At 41.2% G+C, this 22763-nt stretch overlaps 1 protein-coding gene across 5 annotated transcripts in view; it reads left to right on the top strand.

The window, feature by feature from the left end:
* The window catches only part of LOC101475961 (protein TANC1), a 113301-nt gene that overhangs the window by 73924 nt on the left and 16614 nt on the right, over window positions 1-22763 (top strand). For all 5 annotated transcript variants that reach the window (XM_076875045.1, XM_076875044.1, XM_076875043.1 and 2 more), the window contains 9 exons: window positions 3114-3236; window positions 5637-5918; window positions 6210-6364; window positions 9638-9869; window positions 9980-10146; window positions 16601-17208; window positions 19299-19407; window positions 19645-19767; window positions 20973-21209. In XM_076875045.1, coding sequence (XP_076731160.1) covers window positions 3114-3236; window positions 5637-5918; window positions 6210-6364; window positions 9638-9869; window positions 9980-10146; window positions 16601-17208; window positions 19299-19407; window positions 19645-19767; window positions 20973-21209 — 2036 coding nt within the window. The remainder of the gene's footprint in view (window positions 1-3113; window positions 3237-5636; window positions 5919-6209; window positions 6365-9637; window positions 9870-9979; window positions 10147-16600; window positions 17209-19298; window positions 19408-19644; window positions 19768-20972; window positions 21210-22763) is intronic.

Here is a 22763-nt window from a genome sequence, read left to right as displayed (position 1 = left end):
TTTGGGTTATTTAGACCAAAATACTCAATTCTGCTCTACAAGGGCCTGATATCCACTTATGAGGACATTATACTGCTACTGTTCTCTCAAAATTTTAAACTGATATCCTCATATGTGGCTCTTATTTTTCAAAAAAAACAAAAATAAGGTTAAAAAGAAAATCTGGTAATTCTTTGTTTTTACATTCATCGGGCCCCAATGTGACCAAATATCAAAGAGAAATTAAAAATGCATGCCGTGGAAGAGTTCGGGTCTTAGGAGTAATAGGCAGACAAATGGACCAAACATCAGTGCGTGCTGATATCAGCCTCTTTGCAAATAAAACAACGTTTATTGATATGAGGGATCAGATTTTCTCATTTGTGTCTGAATATTCAAACGTTCGTCATGAAAAGCTATTAAGGCGTGTTTATACCAGCAAAATCAAACCAAATAAAAGGAAAATGGGTATTTGCATTGGCTATAAGCCGAGAACAGCCAAGAACTGATTTATTCATACAAAATCACAAAATGGGTAAAGTGTAACTGGCTACTATAAAAACAGGAAGATATGTGAAGGGAGTATTTGACTCCCTTCTCCTCTTTAGTAGATTCACCTTGTAAGGAGGCGAGAGGGAGTCAAGTTGGGGAGGGAGGGTGGGGGTGGTTAGAGCAAAGGAGCTCAGTCCTCTTCTCTGTTCTGTCATGGGAAACACAGAACAGGGGGTTTTCAAAGGGCAGATCTGCCCGAGGAAAAAAGAATCCCATTTTCATCAGAATACAGTCTTGACACATTTGTGCAGCTTCAAAGTGACTGCAAGTGCAGACTTCAAGGTATCATATGTATGTTTTATCAATGAGTAGAGGTGAGGAAGAATAGGAGGGAACTCGGGAGTAAAAAGAGGAGAAGAAATGAAGGGGAGGATTTGAGGGATGAGGAGGAATCGTGTGGGAAATCTTGGCCTTGGAAAAAAATGTTGATAACGACTCAACAAAAGAGAAATGTAGTTATGGTGCTGGGTGCGCTGTCTGCCACGGACGTGAATCAAGGAGTCTATGCAGCTATGCAGCTCCTTTAGCAAGTCAAATTCGGTATTACGTGTCTGTTGAATAAAGCTCTACTGTGCTATTTCTTTTATTCCATGCAAAACAAAGAAGGAAGGGGGGAAAATAGACTGACATCTTGCGGCCCTCCTATGTCAGCATGAGGATTTAGTGGCGATTTGTTGCATAAAGCTGATTTTTCTCTTTATTCTCTTTTGAGTCTTGTCCATACCTCCCACAAAATCCACATGATACTCTTTGTTGCACTCATGAGTCTGCTGCTTTTTCGCCTTCATTTTTTTCCACATTCCCCTCTTTTAACCCCATCTCTGTGCAGTCTGGATTGTTGATTAATACTGCAGCCGTTGGATAACAAACTTTAATCAACCACTGCGAAGTGAATCTCTTGGTTTTCCGTTTATATTTCCTCTAATATTCTCAATTTCCCCCTCTGCTGCTTGCATACCGAGTTATTTATGTGTGTGTGTGTACGTGCAGCATGTGGACAGAGATGATGTACGCATACGTGTTAAAATTGTAGAGAGGGTGATGCTCTGTTGGAAGGCAGCGCGTTCATTTAGCAAGTGCCTAATGCTGTGGGTGCTGTGACTGACTGAACACTAGAGAGGAAGCAGCCAAGCACTCGGCTCGGCTGCCAGAGTGCCGGCATGGGAGCACCGGGGTGGAGGAATCGCTTTTGTGCCCTCGTCCACTGGGAACACTCTCCAGAGATTTAGCTGTGAGTTTACACCCTGCCTACTTGACTGTATGCCTGCCCAAGTATCTCGTCACTGGGGAGATAGAGAGGGCTTTGAGAATTCCCACCATCCTTCCTTGCTTTGGTCTTAGATGTAAGTAGTTGTAGCTGATGAAAAGTGGCATTTGCTTTACAGCAAAAGGTCTTCCAGGTCATGCGCGTTTGCTTTTATTGTTTTCTTTTCTCTTTGTTTGCAATTCCTTAAGCTTTATCCAGTGTAGATGTTTGTGTATGCACAATGCACTGCAGTAAAAGTAACATCAGGCCCTTCTCCTGTTCCAGTCAAAGTTGCGTTGATGGCAGCTTCCTCAGTTCCCGTTGCCAGCAGACCGGTTTTAATTAGCGGGACATTCCGGAGAGTAAGTTAGCGACCGAGTGAGGGAGTGAAGTGAGCGTTAGTGACAGTCTTTCCCAGCTGATATTGATAAAGAAGAAGAAGAGAGGCTTTGATTCTGCTCTTCACTAAGCCCAGGAGAGCGTGGATCGCAACGGCGATAGCATAGTTGAAAAACGAGCAGCAGTTGGAGGAGAGGCCTCGCCGCACTAATGCACATTTTTATTATGTTAACAGACCGTGTCTTAGACTTCAAATTAAAAGCTGAGTTGTAATCACTGGCTCATCAAGTGGTTTTAATCTGTAGACTAGTAGTTTCAGGAGATATCCTGTGTTTGGGGATGGAAATCATTGCCTGCTTTGAGACTTGTTCTCTCTCTGCTTCAAAATGAAGCTAAATCCTAATGAGATCTCAGTAGATTTGAACTCCATAACAACTCAAGTTGTGATCTGGTTTTAATTAATTTTATTATTTCATTTCACGTCAAATGACTTACAGATATTGTAGTTTGTAGTACACAAAAGTCCTGAGATTACACCTGTGCGTCCTGTAGAATGACAGTGATGAGTGCCAAACCCGCGGTGAAGCATTTCTATAACTCGTTGTAGTTTTATGAAAGGTAAAGGTAATCTGCCCTCTCCGTACAGCCTAGCAGGCGTGCTTGTGGGGATGGACCTCTCATTGCTATATCGTGTCCAGCTGTCAGCTCAAATCAAAGAGAATCGGTGCATATTGCTCTTGACTTTAGAATACTGCTATTCTTCCTGCCACAGTATATGCTGGTAGCTGCTCACACTGCCCCTGCAAATGTCAGAGCGCACTGGCTTTGTTCTTTCCTCACTCATCCACCCTCAGACATGGCATAAGTGCCACAAGGTTTTACTCTAGTGTGTGTTTCTGTCTTTCTCTTTATAGTTGTGATGACAAATGTACTCGGGAGGTACTAGACTGTCAGCTTCACTCTTTGTGTGTGTGTATGTCTTCTCTCTTGTCTACAGCCACCAGTTCCACAAAGCTTGAAGACCTGAGCTTTCTTGATGAACAGCGCAATACCCCCCTCCGGACATCCATTCGCCTACCCTGGCATAATACAGGAGGAAGGCCCCCTCAGGACGCTAAAGGTGACTGGGCTATTCATACTACTGCTGTAGGCACTCAGGGGAGATATTTGTAAAATAAACGTGTAAAATATCGCAGTACATAGGATAATGTTATGTGGTATGACTCTGAAAAACCCTGAAGTTAATAGGCAGCCAACGGTAGTTCTGAAGTTTCCAAAGTACCACGTCTGAGTGCAGAGCCAACAACAAAACTGTGCAAATACTTGAACACTGCAATGTAAACAATGCAGCACTTATGGGTATTAACATTATCCTCAAAAGCCTTTTTTTGGCTTTTAAATCATGCCTTTTTTCCCAGCTAACTTTTATCTTGGTTATGTGTTTTGAATCCTCTGAGAGATCCTGCAGATTAAATATTTCATGGGAACATGAATTACTGAATAAGTCATCACTGAATATATACTCAGACTATTTAGTCTTCCTTTTGAAAATGTCCTCTTTCATTTTCACTCAGTCTCAAACATGAAGCTGATACATAAGCATATGGTCAGTGGTTCTGAGCAGGTTTTTTCTACATGAATTCGTACATACGCAACAATCTTAAACAATTGGATTCTTTTCTATAAATTTTATGGGAGATTCAGTTCAACTCAATTCAGTATTATTTATGCAGCGCCAAATCACAACAACAGTCGCATCAAGGCACTTTATACTGTAAGGTAGACCCTACAATAACGCATACAGATGAAAACCCAACGATCATATGACCCTCTATGAGCAAGCACTTTGGCAACAGTGGGAAGGAAAAACTCCCTTTTATCAGGAACAAACCTCTGGCAGAACCAGGCTCAGGGAGGGGCGGCCATCTGTAGCAACCGGTTGGAGAGAGAGAAGGAAGACAGGATAACATACATGCTGTTGAAGAGAGCCAGAGATTAATAACAAGTATGATTCAGTGCAGAGAGGTCTATTAACACATCTTGAGGGAGAAAGGTGACTGAAGAAGAAATATTCAATGCATCATGGGAATCCCCCAGCAGCCTACACCTATTGCAGCATAACTAAGGGAGGATTCAGGGTCAGCTGATCCAGCCCTATCTATATGATTTATGGTATTTGTTTTTCAGATGGCACCACCTTTACCTAAATTTTGCAACAGTAGGTCAACATTTCAGTGCAGTTCATTGCAGTTGTATTCATATATTGCAAAAATCCCAACATGTGCCATCTTAGGAAACTCAACCTAGTACGCTGAGGACCTTACAGTTCTGATTTGAGCAACATTTAGTGACTTCCTTTTTGACTGGGCGAACCCTCCGACAGAACTAGACTCGGGATGAGCAGCACTCGTTTGATTGCCATGAGAGGAGAGTGAAAAGAAAGGGGGGAAAAAAAGATGAGAAGGAGAAAAGCTTCAACTGTGGGAGAGAGAATACACAAACTGACATGCATGAACAATGAAATGGAGAAGAGGTGAGGATGTCGGTGCACCATGTGAGGCCTCCTGAAAGCAAAGGCCTGTCGCAGCATAATAAGTAAGGGGTGATTCAGACGTTAGCTGAGCGAGCTTTAACTATAAATCTATGAAAGGTTTTGAGGCTAATCTTAAAATTAGAGATTGGGTTTGGCTCCCAACCCTAAACAGCCAGCTGGTTCCACAGGAGCGAAGCAGCTTTAGCCTCTGCTTGTCATTCCGGCTTAGGATACTGAAAAAGCAAGTCATGGTCATTAGGGGCTTTATATTCAAGAAGATGGATTTGAAATCTAAGGGGATCCAATAAAGAGAGGTTAATAAAAGATAACTCTTTTTCTAGTTCCCGTCGATACTCCTTTTGCTCAAGTTAGAGTTTTTCAAACACTGTACTTATTTTGCTGGTATAGTAGAAGGTGGTGATCATTTCAAGTGTCTCAGAACCAGCTCGTTCGCTTTTTGGTTTCATTGTAGGGCACTAGAAACATAAACAGACCTACACCTGCCAATATAAACACTCTCAACTGCCCCTCCAATTACAATAGGCTTTTGTGAACACAGGCAAACTCGCAAGGTGAAAACACTAGCAGCTAACAGCAGTGATAGTTGTAATGTTGAAAGGCGCATTAGCACTAAAGGTAGCAGTCATTTAGTGATGTTAGTTAACAAGTGTTATGAGACCTAATTAGTGCTGAAGTAGACCAGATAAGAGTCCTCTTTCAGGTCTTCACTCTGATTCCACTTAATTGAAAATGTATCCTCTACAGTGTTCAGGGTTTTTCATGTATGTGGCTCCTTCTGGGAAGAAGAATGCGGGAGATGCTCAAAGCATGTTTGTAGGTTAACTGCAACGGAAAACGATTTATTACAGTAAAGTTTCCAGCATTTAAAAGAAGTAATCATTTGTTAACTTCCCGGAGACATGGGGAAAAAATAGAAGTAGTGTAAACAATTTTAATCTGTTTCATTTCTTTTCCCGTTTCCTTCAGCGCGTTTTGCTCCCTACAAACCCGTGGACATCATGCTCAAACCTTTGCTGTTCGAGGTTCCCAGCATCACCACAGATTCTGTGTTTGTGGGCCGAGATTGGCTCTTTCAGCATCTGGAAGATGTTCTGAAGGCCGGCGAGTCCACAGAGAACCACGGTGCTGTGGTGGTGGGCAGCGTGGGTTATGGGAAGACGGCCATCATCTCCCGACTTGTGGCGCTGAGCTGCCATGGAGGACGCATGCGTCAGATCGCCTCCAACAGTCCCAGCGCCTCCCCGAAAAGTAATTAGTTTTAGTATTTGCCTTTGGATGTGAGCACTACATTAACTGCTCGTGTTTAGCTAATGTTATTATAATTTCATTTCAACATTAGCTTGCAAAGTGTGGGAGGGAAGTAATTATATATTCGTTGGCAATATAAAATCAAGTTGACTAATATTACATTTACCTTACAAAAGAATGCCCTCACACACAACTAATGTTATTAATGCTAGCATATACATATATAGAGAGATGTTAGTTTATATTAATGTAATAACTTTATATATTGGTGACCATGTGCATGTCTTCCAGCTGGCCCAGGACAAAGCACAGAACTTCCTCTCAGCCAGCCTCCACAGCCCACTCCACCATCCAGTGCTGCCAACACACTGAGGACCAGCAGTTGCCCAGGAACTCCCGAGATGCAGCGGCACAGGGAGGAGGCTGTCAAACGCCTGGCTGCAAAGGTGCGCCTTTCAACATCTAAGAGAGCTCACAGTAACAAAGAAGCAGGAATCAAAGAAGCTGAAAAAAGATTGCACTAGTTATGGTGGTGTTTACTCAGGGAAAAAATGTTTGGTGTGTGCACTGGATCAAAAAAAGTAATTTTAACAATTTTCAACAGTGAGTAGATTATTTTTTGTTTTTGATGGATGGATTTGTTGTTTCTTCCTTTCTTTTTAAAAAAAAAAAAAAAAAAAAAAAAAAAAGGAAAAAGAAGGAAAATCGACCAAAAAGCATCTCAGGTTTTACCAAGTACTTCTACAACAGCTTCAGTCTGACTTCTGAAAACTCCTCTTTAATAGTGACCACAGATAATTGTGATATATTCTGTTGAATGATGCATAAAATTATACATAACAATAAGGGTAGGTTGCAGTTTACTAGTCAGTGATTAGAACCTCCTCAGGGAGCAACAACCCACAGCGAGCCCTGTCAGCCATGACCTGAGAGCACAGAATGTAAACACACACCAACGTCAAACAGAGCCAGCTTCATCAATATTAGACGTCATTTAGGAATTTACAAACATCAACACACGTTTCAAATAGCAACACCATTTATCTAGGCAGCTATCAGTTATACCGACATGTATGGCACTACTACTGCTTAATTACTGGTTGGTATCCGTTCCTGTGTCAACTTCAAATAGGTGCTTAAATATATTGTAAGGCCGCCTGTTCAAGTGTTGAACTGGGATGTTTGAACATGATAAGGATCCTCAAAATTCCATGAAGCGGAGCAACACTGACTACTGAGGACAGTGCTTACTTTTTTGACAGATGAATATTCCATCTGTTGATTTTTCTGGCGTTACAAGGATCGCAAAATAAAGTCTAAATACTGCCTCTCTGGGAAGTTTACGTGTCAGCGCTGTTGAGCAGAAGATTAAGTGTTTTCTTGTATAAGCTTGTCAACATTTTTCACAAGATATAAAGTACTGCACGGTAACAGCTTTACATGTGTTCTGTTACTCCCCCACACCGTCAGTAACATTGTTAACCACTTGTCTGTGACCGAAACCCCCCCCAAACATGCATACCAGACACTGAGCATATTTCTGCACATCTTTCTCTTTCAGACTTGTGAAGTGGACAGACAAGTCCTCGATGTTTCACTTTAAAATGTTCCTCTCTCGATGCACGCCGACTAAGCAGTGTGCGGTTTTTGCCTACGACTCTTTTATTTTAGTTTTGGAATTGTTCGCTCTGTTTCCACTGAAATTTCTCTGTCGATTTTTCACTCCCGCATCTTTACTCGCACCACCTCTTCTTGTGTTGCTGAGGGTTCAGTCACATAGCAGGTGCACGTTCACTACATTTTGGAAATACTGCTTGCTAAAAGCACCATTTGATGACTTTGGCACTGCTATTGCCTTGTAGCAGGTCTAATAAAGATGATTGGGGGCCACCGGGATTCAGAGAAGATTTGTGATCCACTGTTGTAGTCAGTTGAGTTTGAATAGTGCTGTGATGGTAGGTTGTAAGGTAATTTAATAGGTGGCAGCTTTGTGAAGGACTTTCTCAGTGGATGTGACGTCTCCTACTGATTCTGCTGCGTTTAATGGTACTGATTACAACCTGTTGTCCTTCTAACACCTTTAGAATTTAATACTCTTATCCTGTCAGGGAGGCCTCCTAATTAGTGACCCTGTCAAAGGGGACAGTTCATGCACCAGACAGCTAGGGTAATGCAGTGAGCTTCATGTAAATGTCTGTGAAACTCAAGCAGTATCTCTTGAGCCAATTATGGTGAAAAGTGTTTCCAATAGGCGCCTTCACAGGGGCTCTGTTCCTGTGATGTGTGATGCAACGCTGAGCAGCTTCTGTCAGATTCTGCCAGTGCTTTTTTAATCATTGATTTAAAAGTGGTCTCATAACAGGAGCACTGAGGCTACTACCCTTTCTGCTTTATTCTTATTATCGAGACGTGCCTTTAGGTAACATTTCTGAAAATGCATTTATTGTTTTGCCAGCAGATGAGCTACCGAGGTTTGACTGCAGAGCCTTGCATCATCGTGTGTCGAGATTCGTATTGCTCATTGATGAGGCGGTAGTCTGCGTGACTTGTATGCTAAATTAAATCATCACTGCAGTAGGGGGCTTATTAAGAGTTGTGTTCATGCACACAGCAGGTTACTTGACTTTGTACAATAATAGGCATTCAATATATCAGTTTCCCTCTTTGTTATGTCACATTTGTGATGAAGCTCAAAAAACGTGTGACGCAAAAATGACAGAAAGGAGTGTTCGGACTTCTCTCAGACGTTTGCTGCTTTTAGGGTAAAGCATAACATCAGAGAAAAATTCTGGTGGTCGTGATTTTTGACAGTTTCTGGAGAAGATGTGAATCAGTGGTTGTGTTATTGTTTCAGTTGGTCCATCTTCTGACTGGATGTCACATGTTTTCCTTACTAAAGATGGGTTATATACATCCAGGGAGTTCAGCTATAATTTTTAAAATCTTACCTCCCTCTTTTCTAATTTGTGCTAGCTTTAATTGTGCCTTTATTGGCATGTGAGTTATATGTTATTATTTGAAAAAGAAAGAACCATAAATATGCATTTAGATCTGTGCTGTGGGGAGAAGTTTGGGTCCAAAACATTTATTGATGCTAAATGTTAAAAAAAAAAAGTCTCATATCTTGAGGCTTTAGTCATTTTTCTAGAAGCTGGTCATCGGTTTTCTGTGGAGAACTAAACAGCAACAGCTGAGGTTGAGCCGTCAGAGGAACCGATCACCTGCTCCTCCTCCTGTGGGCCTGGAAGTGTGTCAGCTCCTCCAGGTTGGACTGTAATTAGTACAGTCATCTTCCTTCTTCTCCACCTCTGTCCCTACATTTTCCTTTTAAATCAGACCTCCTTTGAATGCTGCGGAAACCTGCTCAGGTACAGAAGATTCTACCTTTAGATATCCACCTGGGATCTACTCACTTCTTTTTATAGCTTTCGTTGCCCAATCTCTTCATCATCCCTTCTGTGTGAAATAATGAAAGGATAAAATCATGTCTTTGACATTGTAGAGATAATATGTAGTTTTATGGAGGCTTGTTGGTATCAAAAGCCTCACTTACTTACTTTGTCATGGTAGTTTTTCAGTCACCAGAGATGTTGGTGTTTGTAAACGCTTTAAAGTTATCAAATGTACCCATCAGTCAGTGAATCATATTTTTAATTCTTCCTGATTCTCAAAAAGCAATGGCTTCACTCGCGTTTGTTCTCGTTCCTTTTGTCTTCCAGGTGGTGGCTTATCATTATTGCCAGGCAGATAACACGTACACTTGCTTGGTCCCAGAATTTGTGCACAGCATCGCAGCCCTTCTGTGCAGAGCTCATCAACTGAGTGCGTACCGGGAGCTGTTGCTGAAAGAGCCCCACCTCCAGAGCATGCTCAGTCTGCGCTCCTGTGTCCAAGACCCCATGGCTGCTTTCCGGAGAGGAGTCCTGGAACCGTTGGCCAACCTTCGGAAAGGTAAAACACTGTAGTTGTATATTGCACTATTTCATTTTCATCGTGTATGAGACCACTAATCTCATTTCATAGTATTTTAATATTTAGTTTATTTGTAAATGTCTTTGCAGAGCGAAGGATTCCAGAGGAAGATTACATAATCTTAATAGACGGGCTGAATGAAGCAGAGTTCCACAAACCAGACTATGGAGACACCATTGCATCCTTCATCACAAAAATCATTGCCAAGTTCCCCTCCTGGCTAAAACTGGTTGTCACTGTTCGAATCAACTTGGTGGTAAGAAAGAACTTATAAAGCATGGCTCTGAGTTCACTCAGATGACAAAATATTCACTGTTATAATCACCTCGAGTCAGAATTACAGATGTCACATTATACTGGTGATGAGTTTTAGTTTTAAAAAGTTTATCACTCTTTCTTCCCTCTCGGTAACTACTCGGCTTATCCGCACACTTTACGGCTGATTAAAGTAACTACTGCTAATGGCATTCACTCTTCTGTTGCTGCAGCTGCTTCTCTCACACACTCAGAGACTCGCTTCCCACAATGAACTCACACAGGTGCAGTTTGGCTGTTACACTGTTGAGTGAAGTACTGGATACAGGCAAGCTGTTAAGGGCTTGATTCTTAACTTAATTACCAGTTTCGTGTCTGCTCTTATCCTCTCCTATCTGCTTTCCAAGCGCTCTGAGCTGAAGCTTATCAAAAAGTTTGAACACTCAAGACTTCTGTTGTTATATTTTTTTATACAAATTGAATAAAATTTGCACAGGCTGGTTTAACTAAGCATCTTTAACTAAGTGCTTTTACAGTCTTACCTTTTAATATATTTTAATGTTATTAGTGCTAGTTTTCACTTACTTAATATACTGTATTTTTCGGACCATAAGGCGCACCGGATTATAAGGCGCATTAAGCGAAACAAAACAGTCAGATAAGTCAACTCATTTTTCTTGCTTCCTCCAATCCACATTGATTCATAAATGCTGAATTCTCTTGCAGCTGCTCTATTCCCATGTTGTTGCAGCATATTAATGACTAACCTGGTATTGTCGATGGATTACCTCAGTTGTTCTCCTGATTGAAGTTTGGTCCGTTTACAGCATCCCGCCATGCGATTGCATTTGTCCCTAACCCTCGGGAACCCTCACATTAACTTTTATGAGTGAAAAAAAGTTAGCCTTCATCCTCTAGCTTCACTGTGTTTATGTTATGCTAACATAACTGTGTCGCTAGTAGGGTTGCCAACCGTCCCTTAAAATACGGAATCGTCCCGTATTTCGAAACAAAAGTACACGTCCCGTATTAAGCTAATAAGGGACGCACTTTGTCCCGTAATACAGTGAGAATCAAAAGTAGTCTATAACTTTTAATGGAATTAACGCTTTGTTTGAAAACATAATTCCCAGCCCCTCTCCTGCTTTGTGACCAATGAGCTGACAGCACACTTATGACAATTCGAGTATGACAATTCAGATTACCGCTAATCTCATTGGTCGAGGAAAGGTCGCTTACGGAGAAAATACCGGAAGACAACAGATGACCACAACAAGAAGCATGGCCAACAGGGAAACAAACGCCGACACGGCGGTGCAAGTCTCGGACGACAGTACACCTAAAGCTGGGCAAACACTGTGCGATTTTTTCAGTCACGTTATTCAGCTCCTGCTCAAACTGCACGATTGACTCGCAGGGGTTAGAAGTTGGTAGGTCACGATGTACTCTCACACTATACCGCCCGATGCTCTGATGCGACCTGAGTGCTCACACTGTGCCTCCATAACATGAAGGTTATAACAGAAAATCTGTCGCTCGCTCTCTCTGTCTTTCACTCACACAGACACACCACCACCATCAACTTTGCTAAATTGCTAATGAAAAACACTCATCAGGCAGCTGTGATTGAGCAGCAATGTAAATCCAACTATTTTCACGGTTGTTGTGGTCGTGATAATTTTGTGATGCCACATCGAAAAGGCTCGGATGAGCTTTCCAAAGTTCTACAAGTTGTGCCTCCATCGCTTGTGTCCAGATCACACGCTGCACAGCCGTGCTGCTCCATCTTTTACACCAACGTTTACGTGTTTGCGCGCGAGCAGTGTGAGCGGCTGTGGTGAGAACCTCACGAGCGATTGATGATCGGGAGCTGGTCGTGAGGTGTTAATCACTTCTCGTTACCCCACGTATACTACACGATGCACGATGAAGGCCAAAATCGGTCCGATCACTCAAAAATCGGCTCAAAATGGGCCTAAAACCGCACGGTGTAAGCCCAGCATTAGAGCAGCAATGTTTGTTCCTCTCAGACAAAGGGAAGAATGGGAAAAGGAAAACACCTGGCTGGAAAAAGTTAATATGGGCATGTGCAATGAATATCAGCGCTATGTGGCCAGAAGTGTGATAATATAACTTATTTTGTGTAATAAACAACTGCAAGGATAGATGATTACAACAAATAGATGACTAATACATAAAAGTAATACATAGATGAATAATGATGATGAGTTAAGATGCGTAATCATGGGAACAAGCGGGTTTACAAACAGGAGCAGCTGATTAGCATTAGAAAAGCTGAAATAATATTTCAACTGAAGCCGATTGTACTAAATGCACTAAATGTGCACTGTTACAAGAATGTTTTTCTTTCTATTGTTTTCTATTATTTTAAGTTAAGCAGGACAGAGTTCTTTTAAAGAAAGATTTACTTATATTCTCAAAAGTTAAGCATGACAGGCTTCTGTTTAAGAAGGAGACCTGTTTTATTGTGTTAATGTTGTCATTTTGAGCTAAAAATAAATGGCTAAATGATCATTTGTTTCACATGTGTTCATATCACAAAGAATACACATCTACTTAAATCAAATTCAAGTCAAAGGGTTAAAAAAATAATTTCACACACAAAAAAAGAGCTAGAAAATTCACCACACTGGGAAGGGTGAAGACAACTGGGTCGCCCGGCCCTGGCCACGAGGTGTCCCTTATTTATTTTTCAGGGAGTTGGCAACCCTAGTCGCTAGCATATCATTTTATACCAGCTAGCCAAGCTTCAGTAACCCTATAAATGTCACTGCTGTTTAGTTTTCTGTCTTCATTTATGTCGAAAGGGACGGCAGAGCTGTACATTTAAATTTTTTCAGAAATCTCTTAGTCATGTATATCATGTTTAGGTGGAACTAGCGAGCTAACTTCTAACTCCGTTAAATTTAATAAATTTTGTTTTCATGGATGCTTGGATGTTGAACTTAATAGTTACACCTGATAAAGCATCGGCTTATAGTGCAGGAAAAAAAAGTATGCCGGTTGTAGCCAACAGTCCTCCTGCACTTACAGTTCACACTGGCCCTGTGTCCCAATCCATAAAACACTGTAAAACACATTTATTGATTTGTTGACCAGAACATTTCATATCCTAAATCAAAAAATCTAACACTGTGGCAACCCTAGAAAAGAAATGAATCAAAATTCTCTCATTTTAACAAATGTCTAGCTGGACATGCCGTCACCTCTCTAGGCACTCACTCACTGTCACCAGACCCTGCACATTTTTACATTTTGACAAGTGTTTCCTGAGCTGCTCCCGCTTGTTATTCTACTCTTTACAGAGTCAGGCATATCCAGCAACATTCAGGAAAGAATTGAGACACATGACCTGCAGGGCAGGAGAGAGATGAGTCAGTCACTTTGAGCTGACACTAGGTTGACCAGTTCCAGAAATGCTATGGACTTGGATTAAATTCACGCTGCTGACAACTGAGGCTTTGACACTACTGATGAACTACATGAAAACTTATTTTCCTTGCTGGGGGAAAAAAGAAAGCACTGAGCCTTGGATAATAATGTGGTTTTTGATTGACATCTGGAATTTGAGTTATTATTGCTCAGTCAGAAGCCAGGGTCGAGTGTTGTCCATCAGTGTGGGCTGTACTATATAGTGAATTCAGCCTAGCTATTAAGAATTCAGGCAAGGCCCTGTCAGTGTGGTGAATCAATATATTGTAGCGCTGATATTTTGTATTCACCTCTTATGCTCTTCTATTAATGCATTAGAATTGGTTTTTTGACGTGGAAAGATGTTCCAGGTGACTGCACTTAAAGTAATACATTTCGACTACACTGCAACATCCATCCATACATCCATACATCCATCCATACATCCATACATCCATCCATACATCCATACATCCATCCATACATACATACATACATACATACATACATACATACATACATACATACATAAGCAGAACACTGCAACATATGTGTTGTAATGTCTTCTGACAAAGTGAAACAGTGTTTAATGAGAGGGAGTTACTGTTTGTGTGAATTTGCTAGGGTGACGTTTTTAGCCACCTGGAGGCTGGCAAAGCAAGAACAGCAACAACAACAAGGTTGCAGTCGTATATCGGAGATGTGTTTTTGTTGTCCGTGTGGTAGATTTCATAGTAACAACTGTGCTGGAAAGGAAACGTGTGGTTTAAGGCATATGTAACAGTAGCTGTTTTTTTTTATAACCTCTGTTAGTGAATCCTGTGCACATGCTGGTCTGTGGCAAAGGATAGCACATTGTTAACCATGCCATATGTGTCTTTTACTTTCTTGTAATCATATTTTTCTTGTTATATTTCTGTTTTGTTCACATTCCCACTGTAACCACTTAGCAGTTGTCTGCAGTAATGAATCGAATGGCACTGTTGTTTTAATGGGAGCTATATGACGACTTCGCATGTGAAAACCTCAGAGTCGGTTTGACAATGTTTTTGTAAATCAGGCTCCTATGATGTTCAGTAAGTTCCCTTTAAGTGCAATGGAAAGGCTGTTAGTCACTGACTGAAAATGTCTAATTTTCCAAAAATGTAACAGAAGTCAGTTAAATAGTTTTTAAGAGAGTTGGCAGTCTTTTGCAGAAAAACCCTGTATGTCCCATCTTTTTATTGTTTATTTTTTTGGGGGGGGCTACGAGTCCACATATTTGGGTAAGATGCAGGAAATGGTTGCAAAATCACAAAGAAATTCCAAAATTGAATTCTCTATGTCCGGTGGGACGTGATGAGAAATATTACAAAAGCAGAATTCAAAATGAAAACAATGAACAAACAGGGCTGCGTACAACCACATGCCATGACACATAACGACAGCACAATGCTTAATAACAGAATTAATGATAAACTGAAGATATTCTACGATAACTGGACCATGCACAGCATTCAAAATAAAATAAATAGAGAAATAGATACAGTAAATAAAGAAAATGTATATAAAATGTTGTTTGGACATGATGGTTGTCAGTCCTGCTCCATGCAATAGACTATAATGACCATACACTTGCATTACTCAAAGGTTCTTGAAACTGAAATATGAGCTAATGATGATGGTTCCTACTTCCTTCAAAAGTTTTTAGAGCAAGTTCCTACAAAAGATCAAAAGCACAAACTGTACGCTCCATGCTGTATTCTCATACCGTTTCCCCTAACATTAAAGCTCTGGACACAGCAGTCAGCAGCATTGCCATTCAGTGCAGACAGTGGTTACATTCGGCTTTGTAAGTTATCTGAACCATTTGGCCATCATTAATATGCAAAAGCCATCGGTAAACCTGCGTCTGTGTGTGTATGGCTTTGCTATCTAAGCTTTCGGCTACAAGTTCAGAAACTCTGCAGCTTAGTGTTTGTATAAGCTGCAATTTAGCTTGAAATTGGAAGCACTAAATGATCGACTTTAAAGCATTATCACTTCATACTTGTAATATTATGCGTGTACATTTGTACTTGTCGCTTGTACTCAGGTGTCTCTTGCAAAAAAACCCTCAGTGAATAAATAAAGCTTATCTGCTTTACTGCCCGACTAACTCGGGGCATAGCAAAAATGAATCATGGAAGAATAATCAAGATAGCATTGTTAAGACAAGAAAATATGAAGGCATGAAATGTTTCTTATTTGCAGACAGAATCCGAGTTGTGCATAGAGATGAAATTGTCACGCTATTGTTTTGTGCTTTGAACAGACAAATAGCATCTCACCTCGGAGGAAGGGTTCGATATATTGGCCCTTGCCTGCTAGACTAATATCTGGACAATCTCTGAGGTGTTGTTTGCACCCCCTCCCCCCAATCTTGTGGATTGTGTTCGGTATGTTTTATTGAGCGTGTGCATACATGTGCTTGTGTGTGTTTGTCTGTTTGCGCTGCCTTCTCATGATGAGGGAGAGGAAAAATGTTATCTTGCGGAGGCAATGTTTCTCTAGCCTCAGACAGGCAGAGGATTGGAGGATTAAGGTGCATTGATTTCTCCAACCCCTGGGACACAGATTGAAATGTGAGCCCTAGTTCAGACCTCTGCTTGCCCGCTAGCTACCATCCCATCCATCCCCTGCCTCTTAATACTCAGTTTCCCCACTCCTTCCTCACAGCCACATTTTGAACAGTAACAAGTGTCTGCTTTGGCCTGATAGCTCAGCATGCTTGCTTCCCCACTGCTCAAAGAAACTCCTCTGATAATACACGTACACAGGCAGATTTTGTTTTTCTTAATGGCAGCTCAGGATGCAAAGAATATTTTTGCTTTTAATTAATTAAATTATTTATTTATTGGCTGTGGTATTGAGTAATACAGCTGTGTCTGTAATGCAAACACTGCACCAAATTACTTTTTTTCATGCATTGACACTTTAATAGTACATTGAAGCTCAGATGTATGTTTTTATGTCACGCTCTGTCTTTATCTTGTCTTCAATAGGAGATCACCAGCCTCCTGCCCTTCTCCAAAATCTCCCTGGATGACTTTTCTGACAACAAAGAGATCAGCAATGACCTCAACGCATATATCCAGTATCGTATCAACGGCAGCAAGGACATCATGAACAATATTAGCCTGAACGGCAAGGCCGATCCTATCACAGTCGGCAAGCTAAGTAGCCACCTGATCTCCCGCAGCCAAGGGTCCTACCTGTATCTCAAACTCACCCTGGATCTGTTTGAAAGAGGCCACCTCGTGATCAAAAGTGCCAGTTACAAAGTCGTGCCTGTTTCACTGGCAGAACTGTACCAGTTACAGTGTAACATGAAATTCATGACCAATTCAGCCTTTGAGCGCTCACTGCCGATCCTCAACGTATCGCTCGCCTCGCTGCACCCCCTGACTGACGAGCAGCTGTTCAACGCCATCAACTCGGGGTTCGTCCAGGGGGAGCTACAATGGGAGGACTTTCAGCAACGCATGGAGCTGCTCTCGTGCTTTCTCATCAAACGGAGGGACAAGACGCGCATGTTTTGTCACCCTTCCTTCAGAGAGTGGCTGGTGTGGAGAGCTGATGGAGAGAGTACGGACTTCCTTTGTGACCCCAGGTCAGTTTTCTGCTAATGCAATAACTTCGCAGCTCTCAATTTGGTTTGCAGGCTTCTGTAATGCATTTAGAGTTTGCGTATGTTTCAGTAATGCATTTAGAAAAGGTTCTTGAATTGCACAAATAGGCATGTAGGACAGTAAGAAAAGTACAACTAATGCTGCAGAATAATATGATAAACGTGTCTTCATGTGAATGAAGTTTTGCATCTCAGAGTGCTTCTGAATTAGTTGTTTTAGGTCTCTGACAGCTTTAATCATGCCTAAATTTGGTGTCCATCCTGTCGGTTGTCACAAAGTTCTTACCTAAAATGTTTAAAGCAGTGTCCTGCTTATTTCCGGTCCTCAATTTTAATGCAGGAGAGCAGAATTTAACGTGGGATATGTCTGCAGAAGGGGAGAATAGCTGGCTCTGGATGTATTAGAGGCAGTAATTCAGTGTTTTTCTTCACATATCTGCGCAGAAATCGGTCCATAATAAACACTGCAGACTGCACCAAAGCTTCCATTTGTAAATAAACCCCTTTAGTCAGCAGTTTGCATACGCAGCCCTGCAACATCATAGATCAGATTTCAAGCAGGCTGTTTCACTTCTTCGAGTCGTCTTCTCTTGCATAATGACTCCATTGCATAACATTTGTGAGAATGTGAGAATACAGCTGTGGAAGTGAAGCATGTTAGATTAATGCTCGAATCTTGCAACAATGACATTCAGGCTTCACTGAATGTAATTTGAGATTTTGCAGAAACATTAGACTCCCTGAAGTCCTGTTTGTTGGTGTCAGCTTGTTGCATGCCAAAGTCTTTCCTTTGTCTCGGAAAAAATACACACGGCATGCAGAAAAAAAATTGAGTGTGAAGTGATGTGATGATGTGAGCATTTACAGACACATCACAGCACTAAATTCATTAGCACAAGGCCTGTTTGCGACGTACAGCACATTCAAAAGGTCATCTCAGAATGCACCTTTGATACAGTGAAGCTGTTTGTAATAAAGCAGCACCTCTGCAGATAAATCCTGTGCTCTTTTGGAGCTGTCAGGATTCATCCGAGTTCAGATGCCTGACTGCAGACTTCACCCTCATATCAAACACATCGATTCTCCTTCCACTGCCTCTCCCCGGTCTGAATTGTTCACATGTGCTGGTACCGTATTATAATTGTCAAATTTCAAATAACAAGCCGCACCAGCGTTGTTAGTGGATTACTCGCTCCCTCATCTGCTTGTTTGCAACCCACTAATTTGCGCTGCTGTTGGCAGCTTGCATTGGTCATCGGTAAAATGAACTGCTGCGTCTGTGCTCATGAATTTGTGCTTTGTTAGTAGATCACCCGCACAACTTTTGACTCCTGATCAGTGCTTCTTTTTTTTTTTGTTGTCTTGCAGCCTCACACTGATTTGCCCTGTTTTAATAAATAGTGCTTTTTGTGAGGGAGGGGGGGTACTGACCTATGCATTTTGCAGATATTGCATGTTGCAATGCGAGGCAGGCTTATCTCTTTTAGCAGTACTTGCAGTGCTTACCTAATTGAAATGCTGGAGCCACACGCAAATGAGAGATTTCAGTCATTCACACTTCATAAATTGAATGATGTCACTTTTTTCCTCCCTGTTGCTCACCTCTGCTCACACGGCGATGCCTCCAAACGGACGAGAGCTGAGCTTCGTATTCTGGTCATTCACAGCCTTCCAGCTCCATCATTAAAAAAACAAAGGCTTGTAGTCTGGCGCAGGAGATGCACAGAGAGACAAAAGCCTCCTGCACTGCCTCTCTGTTTGTGCCTGGGCACAACTAGAGAGGACTTTTATCCAGATCAAAGGGATTCGCAATCATGCATGCCTTTTTAATGAAGTTCTGCATTAATTAGTGCCTCAGTGACACTCTTCCCCCCTGTTGTTCAGAGGGTCATTGCCAAACATTTTTAGCTTATTCACACTAGCTCCAGAATACAATAGTTCTCCATGACAGTGCCAGGCTCCTCGTCATCAGCAGAATGAATCAGTACTTTCATGTCGTTTGAAGCAGAGGAACAATCATTCCTACTGTTGACGACTGAGTATCCTATCTGTTCCCTTGTTTTCTAACCCAGGACCGGTCACGCTCTCATGGCTTTCATGTTATCGCGCCAAGAGGGGAAACTGAATCGGCAGCAGACAATGGAGCTGGGACACCACATACTCAAAGCACACATCTTCAAGGTATAGATGTGGAACCTACGTGGTCTATGCATTCATCTTTATTTGAAATCCATCCCTTGCAGGAATTTCTTGGTGTTCACTTTCTCTTGATTTATGCACTGTGACAATGGTTCACCAGAGGATAAGCCGTGGGATGTGGAAAGCAACATTGACAGCTTATGCCCCTCAGATTCGCTGGTTTTTACATATGTGTGTTTGTGTATTTACTCATGCATTTATGCATCGGCGTGCGTGCAGGGTCTGAGCAAGAAGACAGGCGTGTCATCCAGTGTCCTTCAGGCTCTGTGGATAAACTGCAGCACTGACGGCCTTTCTGCAGCCCTGGCCTCCCTGAGGAACCTCTACACACCTAATGTCAAGGTAAGCCTTTGCTTCAGGTTTGCTCCTGCGCGTCTGTTGAATGCAGAACAATCGGCTTATTAGCTAACGATGAAAAAAACACATTATTGATAACCTGAAATGCCTAAATGCAACAGGTTGCTTTTGTTGAAATGCAAAGTAGAAGCTTCTTGAGGGGATATAGGAAACCTTTAAACACTATATATTAAACACACAGTATATGTATCCAATTTTCAGCATTTTCATAACCCTTTTGTTACATTGGAGTAATATAATCATATACACTGGTTAGGTCATTTTAAAGCAAATGCATCTCAGAAATAACTGCAACTTTCTTTAGATTTTAGTTACACTTTTAATCCCCGAATGTTGCTCCACGCAGAGAATGTTTTATTAATAACCGCTGTCCTTTTATATTGTTAATGTGTCCAATTATAATTTGACAGGTAAATGTTAATAAGCTTCGCGCACGAGCCAACTTCCTGTGTACTGCTTTTCAGTCGTGTTTCGAAGGGCGATAATCATTTGGCCTTTCCTGGAAAGGCTGTTCTGCCAGCATGATGCATTCTGGCTCGAAGAAAAATTATCCTCCGTACTTCTTTGCCGTTAGTGTTATTGTTTCAGAGGGCGTTCCATCACCTGGTGTCTGTTTGTGAGTTATTGTATAAATGTGTAGTATTAGTCAAACAGACATTTACAAAATGACCTTATTCTCTCCTCTGGGGGAGGGGTGGGGGGGTTAATTATGCTACAGAGGATCCAGAAAATAACACACACTTTCATCTCCTGTCGTCAAACACTCATTTCACTCTTTGGTTTTGTTTGACTAGGCCTTTATTATTGATTTACTCGTAATGAAAGCGAATACCACACTTGATAATTGCATTCGCTAGAATGTGGCCGTTTCATTTGCCGTCTGAAAAATCTGAAGATGAGAATAAGAAGTTTGATCTCTGTATGAGCCATAAAATGAGTAATGGAAACAATTCTGCTGCTCAAACATGGGTGGTAGTTCACATTTTTAAGTGTATAATTTAGCCAATAAAGAGTAAAATAGTTAAACAGTCATCTCTTCTTAAGAGAATAACATTTATTTTTAATTCAGATTTCTTTCACCTTTAAGTACATGTGATAAAAAATTCACTTCTTTGCAAAGACCTTGAAATAAATATTCAAACGTGAATGCTTTCTGCATTTTTTATTTATTTTTTTGCTTGTATGATCAGGTAAGCCGTCTCCTGATGCTGGGAGGGGCAAACGTGAATTACCGCACAGAAGTCCTGAACAACGCACCAGTGCTTTGCGTCCAGTGTCACCTCGGTCACCAGGAAATTGTCTCACTGCTGCTCGAGTTCGGCGCCAGCGTGGATGTTGTTTCAGAAAACGGCATGAGCCCCCTCTGCTTCTCAGCTGCTGCAGGACACTTGGGACAAGTCATGCTGCTCTGTAAAAAGGAGGCTAAGGTGAGGACTTTTCATATTGTGACTACTTGACAACTCTACTGATGTAGTTTTCTTGTGATCATAGACATTTGGTTTCATTTGGCCATCTTTCTGGATTTCTGGCTTTTTCATATGCAGGGTTTGTATGGGTGCTTGAAATCATTAAAAAAGGCTTGAATTTAAATATTGTCTTTTCAAGGTTTGAATAGTGCTTGAATTTTAGATGTGGTGCTTAAACGTGGTTGAAACCATATTTCATTCACCACAAATAACTGAATGAGTCACAAAGTGTGAAAGCAAAATTTCTCCATCTGGTCTGCCTTGCACCTCTGCGTGCCAGTCTGTTTCAATGTGTGACCCCGCCCTCCCCCTGGGGATGAGTGCACTAACTTGACGTTGCTGTTTTAATGAGTGTTTGATGGAAAACGACACTGGTGGAATTTGCACTCTGAGTCACATGACAGGTGAGTCCTAGTAAATAATTTTCGAGTATGTGTACATAACACATGCTAATTTTAAAACTATTATTATTATTTTGCTAGCTATCAAACGTGCTGGAGAAATGCACTGAGTGTGATAGTACAGTAGTTGGTTATGGCATGGTGATTTATGGTATATGCTGTAAACATAGCTAACATTACTTAGCAGTAGCAGTAATGTGAGTTACTTCACTCAAGTAAAAGCTTTAAACGTTAGTCTGATACTTAACTAGCCAACTTGAGGCTTAAGGGAATAATGGTAATAAGAGGGACTGATCCATATGGGCACAGAGAATAGCCACTTTTTGTGGTACTGAAGTTCCCGGGCTTTCATTCAAAATCTGTTTATCGTGAGCACCCACCCATTAAACATAAAAATTATAAATAGCTTCAAGCTATTTCAAGCTATTGATGCCTGTGGGCACTATCAGCCACTGAGACAACAGACAAATTTTAGTGTTTTAATGAATGAATATTTCATACATTAAGGCTGCCTGTTTATTTAAGAGAGGTGAACAATACATTATAATTGTACATAATAATATCACAGATGATAGACTAAATAAATAGATTTTACTTAGATGCTTGTTCATTCTTAAAGTCTTATATGTTGAATTGAACTGAATGTCATCTGTTCAAAGGCTCTCCCAGTCAGTGCTGTTCTCCATGCCTGTCTTACTGTACATGATGTTATTAGCACAAACACTTTAAAAGTTACTGTGACTCAAACATAGAAAAATAGATTTTTTATTTCCCTCACCTAATATTTAAAAGTATTTTATAGCATATAACACCTTTGAAAATATGCTTTGGTTCACATTTAACTCCAGAAAATCATAAATCAAAATATGGATATTACCTGTCCACAGATTCATGGTGCAGTAACTGCTCTTTTAACTGTCTGGTGTCTTTGCTTTGTTTGGTGTTTGTAGACATGGTTTGCATGAGTTTTTAGCTGAGATTCAGAGGTTTCTGTGGACACTACTCATGTCAGCACTTATATTTCTGACCTCGTGTTATAATCCATTAAACGTGGTCTCCTCCCTTTTGCCCCCATTTTTGATGTTGTGGGTGCAAATGATCAGGCGTGACATTC

Source organism: Maylandia zebra, linkage group LG16 (genome assembly GCF_041146795.1).
Source record: "Maylandia zebra isolate NMK-2024a linkage group LG16, Mzebra_GT3a, whole genome shotgun sequence".
Taxonomy (NCBI): Eukaryota; Metazoa; Chordata; class Actinopteri; order Cichliformes; family Cichlidae; genus Maylandia; species Maylandia zebra.
The sequence above is the reverse complement of the archived record's forward strand: the minus strand, read 5'-3'. Positions and strand labels throughout refer to the sequence as shown.